The following is a 12,603-nucleotide window of genomic DNA, read 5'->3' as shown; positions in this document are numbered from 1 at the left end:
TCCCCCAAAATACGGGGTGCATTAACGCCCAGGGCAGCATCTCGTGAAGGTGATGGATTGAGGGGTGAAATCAGGGGGAAACAGGGGGTTTCTCTTCAAAAGGAGGTTTGGGTATGATGAATCTGGCACAGTGCAGCTGGGGAGGAAGGATGACAGACAGGTTACCCAAAACCATAGACAGTGTATTTCTGAGTCCCGTAACAGACCGTGCCCGAAACTCTCCACAAGGTTACGATTGGAAACAAACCCTCGAACGAACAAACCCAAAAGCAAGAGAGAAGGGGAAAGAAAAGGGCAAGAAAAAACACGCACGAGCACTCCACATCCAGAAGCCCCAGTTATTGTCAGTCTCTCTCTTTTTCAATGTCGCAACATGTTTTGGTAAAGCCAGCAAAATGGAGAAATGTCTTGGGGGGTTTTTTTTGTTCTTTTGTTTTTTTTTCTGGGGGGGCCTTCCTTGCTGGAAAGGTGACATTTATGCCAACCAGACACAGCCCCTCCCCATGCTGTCCCAGCCCTCCCTCTGCCCATGGTTGAGGTGTGATGGCTGCTTGTCTCCAACCTGCGCATGGGGATGCTGCAGCAGCTCATCATCCTGCACCTTCACCCCTGTCCAGTCTGGACTCATTGGATTCATTTAGCTTTTCTTCTTTTTTTTAAAAAAAAAAAAAAACTTTTTTTTTTTTAATAAGAAAAATAAAAAAAATTTAATGCTTTCATGGATAAATGACAGGTGAGTAAAAGCATACTGGTCCTGAGAGCCCTTTCCTGGGGCCAAGCTCTCCGAGGCTGCCAGAGCAAACTGCACTGGTTGGCCTGGACTCCTTCTGCAGGTGAAGGAGGGGGCCAAGCACTGGTCTTGGGGTGCCCACAGTGCCTGCCACGGCCCCCCTGGTCCGTGCTTCATCCCTGCTGGCCCCGGCTTGCCTAGAGGAGCACCACCACCACCACCGCTCGTCATAACTCTGTGATCTCCAGAGGGCTCTCCATGATCACCTCCCGCATCTTGTGCAGGGGGGTGGACTTGGCTGACTCAGTGCGGGCGTTGTGGTCACTGTAGCCCCCACAGTCGGCGGTCAGAGTCTCCAGCGAGCGCCCCAGCACCTTCTGGTCATCCTCAGGCAGGCTGTTGAGGTCAGAGGCGAGCAGCGTGCCTGTGCTGCCATGCACCACATGGATGCCATCGGGACCTTTCAGCTCCACCGGTTGCTTGTGGCGGAAGCGAAGGCTGCCCTGGCTGGGGCTGCGCTCCTCCTCCTCCTCCTCCAGCTCCTTCTGGATCAGCTGCAAAAGGTTCATGGAGCAGGAGAATCACAATAGCAGCCGGAGCAGATCCTGGCTTCCATGTCTCCAAACCTCCTGCAATGGCGGAGCCCAGCGGGAGGGATGGGACCCTTCTCCTCTGAAGCAGCCTCAGACCACGGTGATGAGGATCACCAGTGCAATGATGATCTCCAGCCAGAGCACTTGCTGGGTGGTCATCCCGGCTCAGGCATCAGCTGCCAGCTGGGTAGTGTGTCCCACAGCAGCCAAGGAGGAGTTTGGACTGGGTTTGGGATTTGGGGTTGTATGAGGGTGGTGGGGCAGGAGGCAGACAAGGAAAGGAGTTGAGGGAAGGCTGGAGGGGGATAAGCGTGAGGAGGGATGGGGGGCAGAAGGGCTCAAAGGTGTCTCCCATCCCACTGCTCTCCTCTGCTCTGTTTGCCCCAAGTTTTGCCCCCCATGAAGAGAAGGAAGGCTGCAGGAGTTCCTTGTCCCCACACCAGCCCTCCTGCACCAAACCCCTCTATTCCAGCCTTTTTGCCTCAGACCTGCTGAGTTGCTAAGCTCAGAGAAGCAGAGGGGAGGGAAGATGTCCCTGTGTGCATGCAGGGACCTGCAGCTTCTTGGCCAGCCTCGAGAGAGAGGGGGAGGTGATGGACAGAGCCCACCCTCCAAAGAGGGAGGTCCTCCCCCACCGTGGGAGAGACTGAAGGAGAAGGTGCTGCTGATGCTCAGAAAAAACACAGGGGGTCACGAGAGCTGGGGTACTGCAGGGAACTGGCAGCCTCAGTGGAAAACCAGCGCCTGGCTCATTTTGGCCAAGCAGAGAATGGGGGAACCACCGAGTGATGGGGACTGCAGCCACGGGGAGCAACCGCGGCCTGTGGGGCCAGGAAGACACACTGCATCCCAGAGGGCACGGCAAGCATCTCCCCGCGCCCATGCACAGCCCATCTACCTCTGAGACCGAGGAGCGGTCCCCCTGACTGGTGGTGGCCTTATGCACCATCCGCTGGGCAAAGAGTTTTTTCAAGCGCATGTAATCATCCAGAACCACCTTCAAGAGAGAGCCCTGGGTGGAGGGGGAGAGACGATGGGTTACCCAAAGGAGATGGTTTGGTCACAGGGGGGATGGCCTCATCCCAGCACTTTTTCGAGCAACGTGACCCTCTGGTGCTGCAGCCGAGAACCTGGAAACTGTAGTGGTAGGAGAAGACCCCCTTGGTGGAGGGTGCCCACACTCAACACTCACCTTGATGGGTCCCTCCCGCATGATCTGCCCCAGCTTGGCAATGTTGTCATACTCCTGGATGGCGGCCCGCAGATAGCGGTCATCCTCAGGCTTGGCTGCGGAAGGCTCCCTGCCGAAGGTACCCTGCGGGAGGAGAGAGTGGCTGACAGGCGGTGCGCGCGGTGGGCGCAGGGAGGAGGGGTCCCGGTGGGGGCCATGTCTCACGTGGGTGCGGGCAGGGCTGTTCCAGAGGTCAGTGATCTCGCTCAGGTTCTCCGGCAGGTCGTCCTCGTGCTCCGCCTGCGCTGCCAGCTCCATGTTCCTGCAGAAGGGGTCCAGCCACACCGGGTTGGCCCTGCCCGGGGGAGAGGAGCAGCCTTCAGCACAAGCAAGAGGGGCAGCACCCCTAACCCCATCCAGAGCAGGATGCTGAGGTTGCGCTGCCTCCTCCTGGCCTGTGCAGGATCCAGACGTGTGACACCTGCCCATCATCTCTGTTTACCCCGAGCCTGGCCAGTATTGGCAGAGACAGAGTCACAGGAGAAAGCACAAAGTCTTTGAAAGCTCTCGAGGTAAGCACGCGTCCCAGGGCCAGAGTCATGCCCCAAATGGCATGGCTGGCTCCCTCCCTCTGCAGAGCAGAGAGGCATCGTGCCTCCACCTCCTGTGCATCCCTGGCTGCAAAACACAGGCATCCTCTCTCAGGGAGCAGCCTGTGATCCCGCAAGGTGGCAAACCGGCAAGGGGAAGGAAGAGGAGGACTCACCCATCAAAGGAGTACTTGTTGGTGTTTGGCATGTCCATGATGTCCATAAAGCCTCTGTTCCCTGCAAAAGGCAGGAGCAGGGGTTACAGCGTGGCATGTTGGTGGGCTGATCATCAAACCACAGGATGGCACTTAGTTCTTGGGGAAATGCAGTGACCAAACAGGCACCGGTGGCATGAGAAACACGCTGATAATGCGGAGCCTGGATGCTAAGAAAAGCCTCCCTGCATTGTGCCTTGCTGGGCAGGGTCACCTCTGATTTGCACCCCACTGACATCTCCCGCATCTCCCTCTGTACCCCCTCCGTGCTCTTCATGCACCCTGCTGTCCATGCAGCTAGAAAACCCCAAACACTGCTCACCGGTGGAGCCAGCCACTATGGCTTTCAATTTCCTTTTGTGCCTGTGAAAGAAATACAGCATATCAGGGAAGAAAATCAAGATGCTCAAAAGGAGAGGGGGACACAGATTTGCAATAAACCTGTAAACAGCCCGTGTAGCAATAAGGATGGAAAACTTGCAGGGGAGCGGCACTATCAGTGTTAAAGCCACTGTATTTTGGGGGAAGAAGGGCAATTTCTGAACCCAAGCTGAGCCCTCCCACAGAAGGTGTTGGGAAGCTCCTTTGCCAGCCCTGCCAGGGCCGGGAGCGGCCACGCAGGTGCCCCCTGGCCCATCAGGAGATTGCGGCCAGTGGGGCAGAGCCCAGGCGTTACTCACACTGTCCGGTAGTACCAGTTCATCAGGATGAAGAGCATGGCAGCCAGGAAAAGCAGGACGGCCAGCACGATGATCACCATCTAGGAGAGACAGAAGGGTAGTGGCAACCTCTGGCATGAAGCCAGCATCCAGTGGTGGGCACCTGCCTGAAATTATTTGGGTGAAATATCTCCCCAGTCCATGGAGGGCCATGGAGGATGGAAGGGACAGTGCCCCACCTGTGAGCAGCAGCCATCTCCAGCCCCAGCTGTGCTATTACCTGCAGAGCTGAGAGGTCATCTGGGGCCCGGGCAGTGATGGCAGGCTGCACATCCAGCACATTGTAGTTCCTGAAGAGGTTCCTCAGCTGCTCCTTGTTCTCATCTATCATCTGAATCACCCTGGGAAGAGAAGGGTTGCTTGGGCATCTTGACGTTAATGAGGCTCCCCAAGGACTCAACAGGCTGGGTGATGGGCTGGGTGATGGGCCAGGTGACATACCGCTCCACATCCAGGATGCGGTTGGTCTCCCTGTTCACAACGTGGATCAGCAGCTCTGTCTGTGCGAAGTTCACCCGACCCTTCTTGTCCACATGGAACTGGGGAGAGACCGCAAGGTCTGCAGTGTGGGAGAGGTGTCTCCTCCCAGAACATCTCCCAAGCATGCCCTGACATGCTCATGAGGCCAGAGACCCTCAGGCTTGGCATGGGGTTGGTCTGAACCTCTTCAATACACTCCAGGCTGGGGTGTTATTTGTCACCTTCAGAGCTCAGGGGTGTCTACAGTTTATACAGACAGGGCACCCTCAAAGGAGATCTCCCAACCAGCATGTGAAAGGTTACCTACCCCTCCAAGCAACCTCAGGGGTGGTTACCTGCACATCATCCGTGTTGACAATGGCGCCTGTGATGTTGGAGAGCAAGCTGATGAACTCCTCCTCAAACTGCCTGACTTTGTCGGGGATCTCATTGATGATGATTTTGACCCGCTGGTCATCACGTAGGATGTAAATCCCCACAATGGCTGTGTCATTGTGGCCCACCAGGTCAGAGGCCATGATGTCCACCACAAAGTAGCCAGGGTTGTAGGCCGTGAAGAGGTCAAAGGTCCGCAGGATCCCATCAAGGGTTCCTGGGGAAAGGACGGTCACAAGCCCAGGATTAGTGACCCTGACCACGGGGAAGTCTTTGCCCACAGGGATGTCTCTGGCCCTGATGCCATGCTCCTACAGCATGCAGGGTACACACCAATGCTGAAGATGTTGGCCACCTCCTCAGAGTCATTGGACTGATGCTTGATGTAGCGGATGCCCAGGATGTTGTACAGGACCAGGCTGTTATTGCCTATATCGGCATCCACTGCGACCACTCTGATCAGCTCCGATCCCACCTTGGCGTCAGTGGCTACCCCTTTGAGAGAGAGAGATGGGACAGGAACCTGGGGCTGGGCTGGCTCTCACTGCCCCTTCATCTGCTGGACTCTCCCCGGAGTATCTCTGGCTCCTGGTGCCCCCCCAGCCCCTGGCACCCCTTACCCGCTGTGTACTCCGACTTGGTGAACTGGGGGGACTGGTCATTGATGTCGTCCAGGAAGATCCGCACCTCCTGAAGGGTCAGGTCCCCACTGAGGTCCCAGGGCTGGGCTCTGCCCACCTGCTGGTCCTGGGGAGGGGACCAGTTCCTCTGGCTGGATGCTTTGACGATGATGGAGTAGTATGGCTCCTTCTCCCGGTCCAGGTCTTGCAAGACCTGCAGCTTCCCCTCTCGGCTCAGCTGGAAGTTGCTCTCCTGGTTCCCAGCTGGGTGTAGAAAAGGATTGCCAGTTAGTCCCCTCTAGGCTTGGCATTTCTGAAACGCCACCTTGACCGTTGGCCAGGCCAGAAAAGCAGTGAGGAGATGATGGGAGCGACAGAAACCCTTGGGAAGGGGTGTGCTGAGGAATGCAGAGCTGCCCGTCCCCTCCCGGCTCAGCACCCACCTGCTATGAAGTAGTAAACGATGGCGTTGGAGCCCTCATCCGCATCTACTGCCCCGGTGACATTCCCCACCACGGTGCCTGGCTGTGAGTGCTCAGGGACGGAGAGTGCCTGGTACTGGGGACTGTCCCTCTGCCAGAGACCCCAGGAGAAGGGAGTGTTATGAGCACTGAGGTGGCTTTAAATAAAAGCAGACAGATCCCATTGTGCTCCCCACCATGGTGATGCCCAGCGATGCATGCTCCATCACACGTGCTTGCTGACATCGCCATCCCTGCATGCCCTGTGTCCCACCCCCTCCATCCCACGCCTTACGGGTGGCCTGAGGAAGACGGGCTCATTGTCATCAATATCATCGAGTGCGATCTGCAGGGGCTGCATGGTCTCGTAGGCTGGCTGGCCCTGGTCGCAGGCCACGATGATCAGCTGGGGAGAGAGGCACAAGGCCGTCCTGGGCAAAACCACACGGGCCAGGGGACTGGAGGCACAGACAGACGGGACAGCTGGGTGGTGGAGGATTTTTGGGGGGTTTAACAGGGAGCTGGGAGTTGGCCCACCAGGGGGCAACTCTCCGATGCCACTTCATAACCACCCAGTTCCTGCTAAGGGGTGACAAGTTCACGACTGCGGCAGCTGACTCCATCCCCACCACATCCCTTGCATCCTGCTAGCCCCACACCAGACCCACAGCCTCGAGGACCATCCTGGCCACCCCACGGGCACGCTGCCGCCTGGCTTACGTTGTACACTGCCTGCTTCTCCCGGTCCAGCCGCATGGCCGTCTGGATCAGCCCGCTGACTGAGTCGATGCTGAAATACTCCCAGTCTTTGTTCCCTGCCCCAGTTTTCAGCAGGCTGTAGAGCACCATTCCATTGAGGCCCTCGTCTTTGTCCGTGGCGTAGACCTCGTAGACATTGGATCGCAGGGGGATCTCCTGCTTGCACACACGTAGCCCTTCAGCCCCGGCACTGCACCTGAGCCCTCCACTCCCCCCTGCCCCTCCGACCCCTTTGTATTGGGGTCAACAGGCTCTCGCTCCCCAAAACCCAACTGGAGCCTGGCAACATGAAGCCATCATTCCCTTTGGGAGGGTGGCTGCTCCGTGCAGGTGCTGGGGACTGGCTGAGCCAAGCCTGGCTTCCCAGAAAGGAGAAACATCTTAAATGTCAGCATTTCAGTCCTTGTTTATAAATAGGCTCAGCAGACTGGCTGTTTAATTTGCGTGCCGCTGGTGTTTCTGTTCCCCAAAGCTTCCCCAGCACCCCCACTCACACGTATGGAGAGGGGCTGTTGCTGATCGCTCAGCCTCATGACCCAAACCTTCTTACCACCTGTCAAATCAAGGTCTTGTTCCGTCCCCGGTAGAGTTGGAGATTGGATTTTGCCACCAGTAGGCAGGAGCGCTCCCAGACACAGACTCGGCATGCCACAAGCCCTGCTCCCTCCCAAAGGATTTACCTCCTTGATGTGCAGGATGGTGCCGTTGGGCGGGCGGATGAAGACAGGGCGGTTGTCGTTGATGTCGATGACCTCGATGTGGAGCATGGTGGTCCCCCAGAGAGGAGGATGCCCCTTGTCCGTGGCCACCACGGTCAGATTGAACCTCTCGTAGGACTGCAAGCGCCGCCGGGATGTGACAAGCCCAGAGTCTTTATTGATCTTGAAAGCCTCTGGGGGCAGGAAAAACACACCTCTGACTCAGGACACTTCACGCCAGATAAATTACAATTAGAAACCAGTATACCGCTGAAGCACACCCCTCACTGGTGGGAAATCCCTGTCAAGGGGTGATGAAGGCTGCCTGAGGCCAGGTGTGTGAATGGTCTCAGGGTTTTTCAGAGCACCTGCCCAGGCTGATGGTCAGAGGAGTCCATGAGTCTCTGGAAAATGAATGTTCTGCCATTCCACTCTACATTTATGTTGTTTTTTGCCTGGTTCCTGTCACTCCTTGGTGTGCAGAGATATACTGGATTTCAGGCACAACCAGTATCCACCCACAACCTCCTCCTAGCTCTTCTTAGCTTTCCTCTAAAGCATGCAGTGGGTTTGCTACAAGACACACTTGTGTACATAGAAAGTTCTGCTGGGGTGGGGGAGAAGAGGATGAACCAAGGCTGGGCTGGAGGATGAAGGCAGGCAAGGCTGCAACATGTCACACCACGAGGAACTGGGAGATGTGGAGCAATACTGAAAACTCCACGCTTTCAGCATTGCTCCTGGCAAGCGCTCGCACGACCTTGCTTCAAACCAGCTGTGGGACATGGCATGTAAGCTTGGCCCCTACATCTCCTCTAATTGTTCTTCATCATAACCCTCTTCCCTGGGGAGCAGCCCCTCACCAGCAGCACCTACCTGCTCCGGGGCCCTCGATGCTGTAGGTCACCATCCCATTTTCCCCTTCGTCCAGGTCGGTGGCAGTCATTGTGATCACCGAGGTCCCTGCCGGCTCATTCTCGTAGACACTGGTGCTGAACTGGCTCTTGCTGAACTGGGGCCTGAAGTCATTGATGTCCAGGACTGTGATCAGCACCTTTGACAAAGCACAGCCAGCTGGGTGATGTGAGGCTGGAGACAGCTGGGCAGCCCCTGGGGGCCATATCCCTGCCAGGACCCACGGCTCCGCTGCCGGTGCGCAGTGCCCTTCCTGCTATTCGCATAGTTCTGCTAGCCGAATTCCTGCCTCCAACAATGGGGGTGGCCATGGCCGGGACACCCATTCATGCTGGAGCACTTGCAGACAATCATGTCACCCTCCCCTGCCCGCCACCCGCCCCCCCCCCCCCCCCCCCCCCCCCCCCCCCCCCCCCCCCGCTCTGTCCCCTCCTGCTGACACACTGTTTCCACATTACAAAGTGCCCTGCACCATCTACCCTACAGGCTCTGGGGTCACCTACTCTTCCTTCTGGCTAATTCCTCCCCGAGCCACCAGCAAGCTTGCTGGGAAGGAAAGCCTGAGGTTTAACACCTTCTTCTTCTTACTGGTGACCATCACATGAGGGGTGGTGGGAGGAGAGCCCTACCTGCACAGAGTTCTCCCGACGGTTACTGGAGACATCCCCAGGGTTGTCCCTGGCCACAGCTGTCAGTGTGTAGTGATCCTTCTTCTCCCGGTCCAGGGCTGACAGGACATAGATGTCACCCTGCAGCACACAGAGACTTTCAGGTGGACCTTGTCTGGCAGAGCAGGTACTCGAGAGGGGGCGTAAGGTGAGATGTGGGAGCAAGGCACAAGGTGGGACCATGTCAGCCATCCCTCTCCTTCCCCTGCTCTGTTCCAGCCTTGGTTTGCTCCTTACCGTGTTGGGATTTATCCCAAACTTGCCCTCTCCGTCCCCCAGGCTGTACTGGATGAGAGCAAAACGCCCAGAATCTGCATCTGTGGCCTTGACCCTCAGGATGACTGTACCCAACGGCACGTCCTCAAAGACAGCTTTCTGCAAGCAAAGGGAACAGGCAGGAAGGGTTGTTCCCTCGCTTGCTGTTTTACTGGGCAGTAACCAAGGGTGCAGGGTGACACCCAGGGGTGGGCACAGCTGGACCCAGAACAAGATGTTCACACAGAGTACATTGGTGGGTTGACCATCTTCTTCATATGGTTCAACCAGCGACAGAGGAAGAGAAGGTGTCCCTGGACAACCCCCAGCTCTGTGCCTGTCATCACAAGGAAGGCACTGCCCAGCCCCACAGGGACTTGAACAAGGGAGCCCAGCTTACCTGGTAGGATGGCTGGCTGAAAATGGGATTGTTGTCATTGATGTCCACTATCTCGAGGTACACAGGGATCTCGGCAGATCTGCGGGGAGAGCCGTTGTCAGAGGCTCGAATGGTGAAGTTCAGCCACTGCACCTCCTCATAGTCCACTGTCCTGTTGGCCACGACCTTCCCTAGAGGACAGGAGACCCTGAAATAAGAAACCTGCCCCAGGCCGCTGACCTGCCCAGACTCCCAGCTCCCAGGGCCACCAACCTGCTGACTGGTCTTCAAGGCAGGCATAGCCTTCTGGGGAGAGGTTCAGCAGCTCATAGGTGATCTGCCCGTTGGCACCTTTGTCTGGGTCCACTGCCGAGATGGAGATGAGTGTGGTGCCCTGTGTGGCTCCCTCCAGGATCCTCTCAGTGAAATAGGTGACCCCAAAGGGGCGGAAGCGGGGCGTGTTGTCGTTGACGTCCAAGACGTTGATTGTCAGCTTGGCTGTGGCCATGGTGGAGACCACGGGGGAAGAGAAGAGGCAGAGAACAAGCGGGAAAGAGAAGGGAAAGAAGAACGGGAGAAAGGAGGGTTGTAAATATACAAGCATGAAACTCCAGAAAAGCCAACTAAATGGAGCTAGTTCACCAAGAAAAATGACAATATTCAGCAAAGCTGCTATGCCCTGACCTGGCCATAACATGTCTCACCTGCTTGAGACCTACTCCTGATCTGTATGTGCCTTCTCACACATGGGCCTGGAATTACCAGGAGCAGGGTGGCAAGACACGATGGGGATAGTAATGAAGAAGTGGGCATCTCCCATGGTACGGTTATGGACAAATAGTTCTCTCCATCCCTGGGATGCCCCAGCCATTCGCTAAAGGAGGGCCCAGAGGAGAAACCGAACCTGATGGGAGCTGGCCCAGGACTGCTGCCACTGGAAATGTTGCTTGTCAGGATGGAGAGGGAGGTAGGGGAACTGTGCCAGCCCCTGGCAGCTGCCACCTCTGGCCTTGCGTTCCGTGGGTAGAGCCCACGCTTACCGTTGGGCACGCTGACTGAGCGGTCGATGACTTCGCTGGCATTGTCGTGGACGGAGATGGTGAGCTCATAGGTGGCCACCAGTTCCCGGTTGAGGGGACTTTTGATCTTCACAGCTCCTGGGAACCCCAAAAAGGTGGGGGTCACAGGCTGTGCCTGTGACCCTCCAACAGCCTGTGACCCTCCATTCAGGACCCTCGGCAGCCTGGTCTGTACCAGCCGACTGCTGCAACCTCTGCTGCACTTGCTCTCCTGCCTCTTCCCAAAGGCTAAATGGGGAAAATACTCGGTAGCTACAGGAGAAGACAACTTTTCTTCCCCTGTTCTCCATCTCCTGCCTTCCTGCCTGCTCCGCTCTGCCCAGCTAACAGGTTCTCGTGCTGCCTCAGCTGGGGTAAGGGTTTGTGTTGTGTGGACAAGAGGGGTTTGGGAGCAACTGCTGCTGCTCCTCTGCCCAACCCCATCTACTTTAGCTCAGCATTCTGGTGTCTGTAGGAGTCTTGCCCAGTAACCCCTACAACAAGGGCATTTTAGTTTCCTGGATTGGCTCTGTGCTTCCAAAACGGATGCAGGGAGCTTCTGGCCCTCCTTCCCTGAGGGTAGAGCCCACCATCTACCCTGGAGTCCCCCCTGATCCCCCCAGTGAGGGTGCCTGTGTCCAGTCTGCCAAGGCTGAGCAGCCCCCGGCCTGCAGCAGAGCCACCTGTGATGGAGATGGGTGAGATGGAGGGAGGCATCGATGGCACGGAGAGAGAAACAAGCACAGACACAGAGACAAACCTGGTGAGCTGAGAGCCGGAAAGGAAAGAAAAGGGTTAGTTAAGTTGATTGGCCAAGGGAGAGAGGACAGGACAGGGTAAGACAGGTCAGCAGGAGGAGGACAGCAGGGAGGCAGGAGAGGAGCATCATCTCTCCGTGCCTCAGACACCTACCTCCAGGCAGAGAAGAAGAAGCAGAAGCGAGGAGAGGAGTCCACACTGCCCGTGCCACCCTTCCCGCTCTCCTACCTGTCCTAAAATCCACTGTGAATACTCCTTGCTGTTCAGGCACCAGTGCATCCGTGTCGTCACGGGCCACGATCTCCAGCAGGTAGTACTCCAGGCGAGGGTGAAGGTCCCGGTCAATGGCAGCCACCTCAGCCACCACGGTGCCAGGGGTGGCTGACTCAGGGATGCTGACGGTCTGGATGGGGTTGATGAATTCGGGCCGGCAGTCATTGATGTCATCGATGAAGAGGCTGACAGTGGCAGTGCCTGACAGCGCTGGTGTGCCCTGGTCCACAGCCACCACCGTTAGCCGGTAGGCATCCCGCTCCTCCCGGTCGATGGTGATGTTGGCCACACGGATCACCCCCGTGGTAGCATCAATCAGGAACCTGTCCTGGCCACCGCCCTCTATCCGGTAATCCAGTTGCTGGTTGAGGCCACTGTCAGCATCCGTGGCTGTCACCTGGACGATGGAGAAGCCTGGAAAGCGGGGGAACAGCTCTCTCAAGCAAGGGTTGGAGGCAGCAACAAGCCCCTGGTCACAAGGCAAATACTGTCAAACCGTGTGGGCAGCCGCAGTTCCCAAATTTTCCCTTCACCCCCACGCTGGCCAACCCTGACAATGGAGCTGGATCTTCACAGTCCCAGGGGCACACCCAGGTCTCCCCATCACCCACCCTCACGTCCAGTCCCGGCCCTCTCCTGACCTGGGGGGCTGTTTTCCAACAGCCGTGCCGTGATGAATGCTGGCTGGAAGATGGGGCGGTTGTCGTTGTCATCCAGGATGGTCACCACCAGACTGGCAGTGCTGTTCAGCCCCCCCACGTCACGAGCCACGAGCGTGAACTCCAGGCAAGGGTCCTGCAAAGCCTCTCGGTCTATCACACTGCCAGGCTTCACCGAAACAACACCTGGAGAGGGGGAAAAGCCCAGTGACAGACCCCACAGCTG

The 12,603-nt window shown here is 57.2% G+C and overlaps 1 protein-coding gene across 2 annotated transcripts in view; it reads right to left on the bottom strand.

Annotated features, from left to right (window-relative positions):
• Positions 1–174: 174 nt before the first annotated feature.
• The window catches only part of LOC121093890 (cadherin-23-like), a 42,304-nt gene continuing 29,875 nt past the window's right edge, over positions 175–12,603 (bottom strand). Inside the window, exons 19-42 of one of the 2 annotated variants that reach the window (XM_040606832.1) lie at positions 12,360–12,563; positions 11,674–12,132; positions 10,669–10,785; positions 9,902–10,126; positions 9,650–9,819; positions 9,232–9,369; positions 8,956–9,075; positions 8,288–8,465; positions 7,394–7,605; positions 6,675–6,869; positions 6,250–6,360; positions 5,937–6,066; positions 5,494–5,757; positions 5,207–5,368; positions 4,834–5,090; positions 4,460–4,557; positions 4,239–4,359; positions 3,980–4,059; positions 3,622–3,662; positions 3,261–3,321; positions 2,720–2,849; positions 2,516–2,638; positions 2,222–2,335; positions 175–1,284 (exon numbers count right to left, since the gene is read on the bottom strand). In XM_040606832.1, coding sequence (XP_040462766.1) covers positions 958–1,284; positions 2,222–2,335; positions 2,516–2,638; positions 2,720–2,849; positions 3,261–3,321; positions 3,622–3,662; positions 3,980–4,059; positions 4,239–4,359; positions 4,460–4,557; positions 4,834–5,090; positions 5,207–5,368; positions 5,494–5,757; positions 5,937–6,066; positions 6,250–6,360; positions 6,675–6,869; positions 7,394–7,605; positions 8,288–8,465; positions 8,956–9,075; positions 9,232–9,369; positions 9,650–9,819; positions 9,902–10,126; positions 10,669–10,785; positions 11,674–12,132; positions 12,360–12,563 — 4,037 coding nt within the window. In that variant the 3' untranslated portion in view covers positions 175–957. The remainder of the gene's footprint in view (positions 1,285–2,221; positions 2,336–2,515; positions 2,639–2,719; positions 2,850–3,260; positions 3,322–3,621; positions 3,663–3,979; positions 4,060–4,238; positions 4,360–4,459; positions 4,558–4,833; positions 5,091–5,206; positions 5,369–5,493; positions 5,758–5,936; positions 6,067–6,249; positions 6,361–6,674; positions 6,870–7,393; positions 7,606–8,287; positions 8,466–8,955; positions 9,076–9,231; positions 9,370–9,649; positions 9,820–9,901; positions 10,127–10,668; positions 10,786–11,673; positions 12,133–12,359; positions 12,564–12,603) is intronic. The other variant, XM_040606831.1, reaches the window with a different exon arrangement.

Source organism: Falco naumanni, chromosome 9 (assembly GCF_017639655.2).
Source record: "Falco naumanni isolate bFalNau1 chromosome 9, bFalNau1.pat, whole genome shotgun sequence".
Taxonomy (NCBI): Eukaryota; Metazoa; Chordata; class Aves; order Falconiformes; family Falconidae; genus Falco; species Falco naumanni.
Note: the sequence above shows the minus strand (reverse complement) of the source record. Positions and strands in the feature narration are given on the sequence as shown.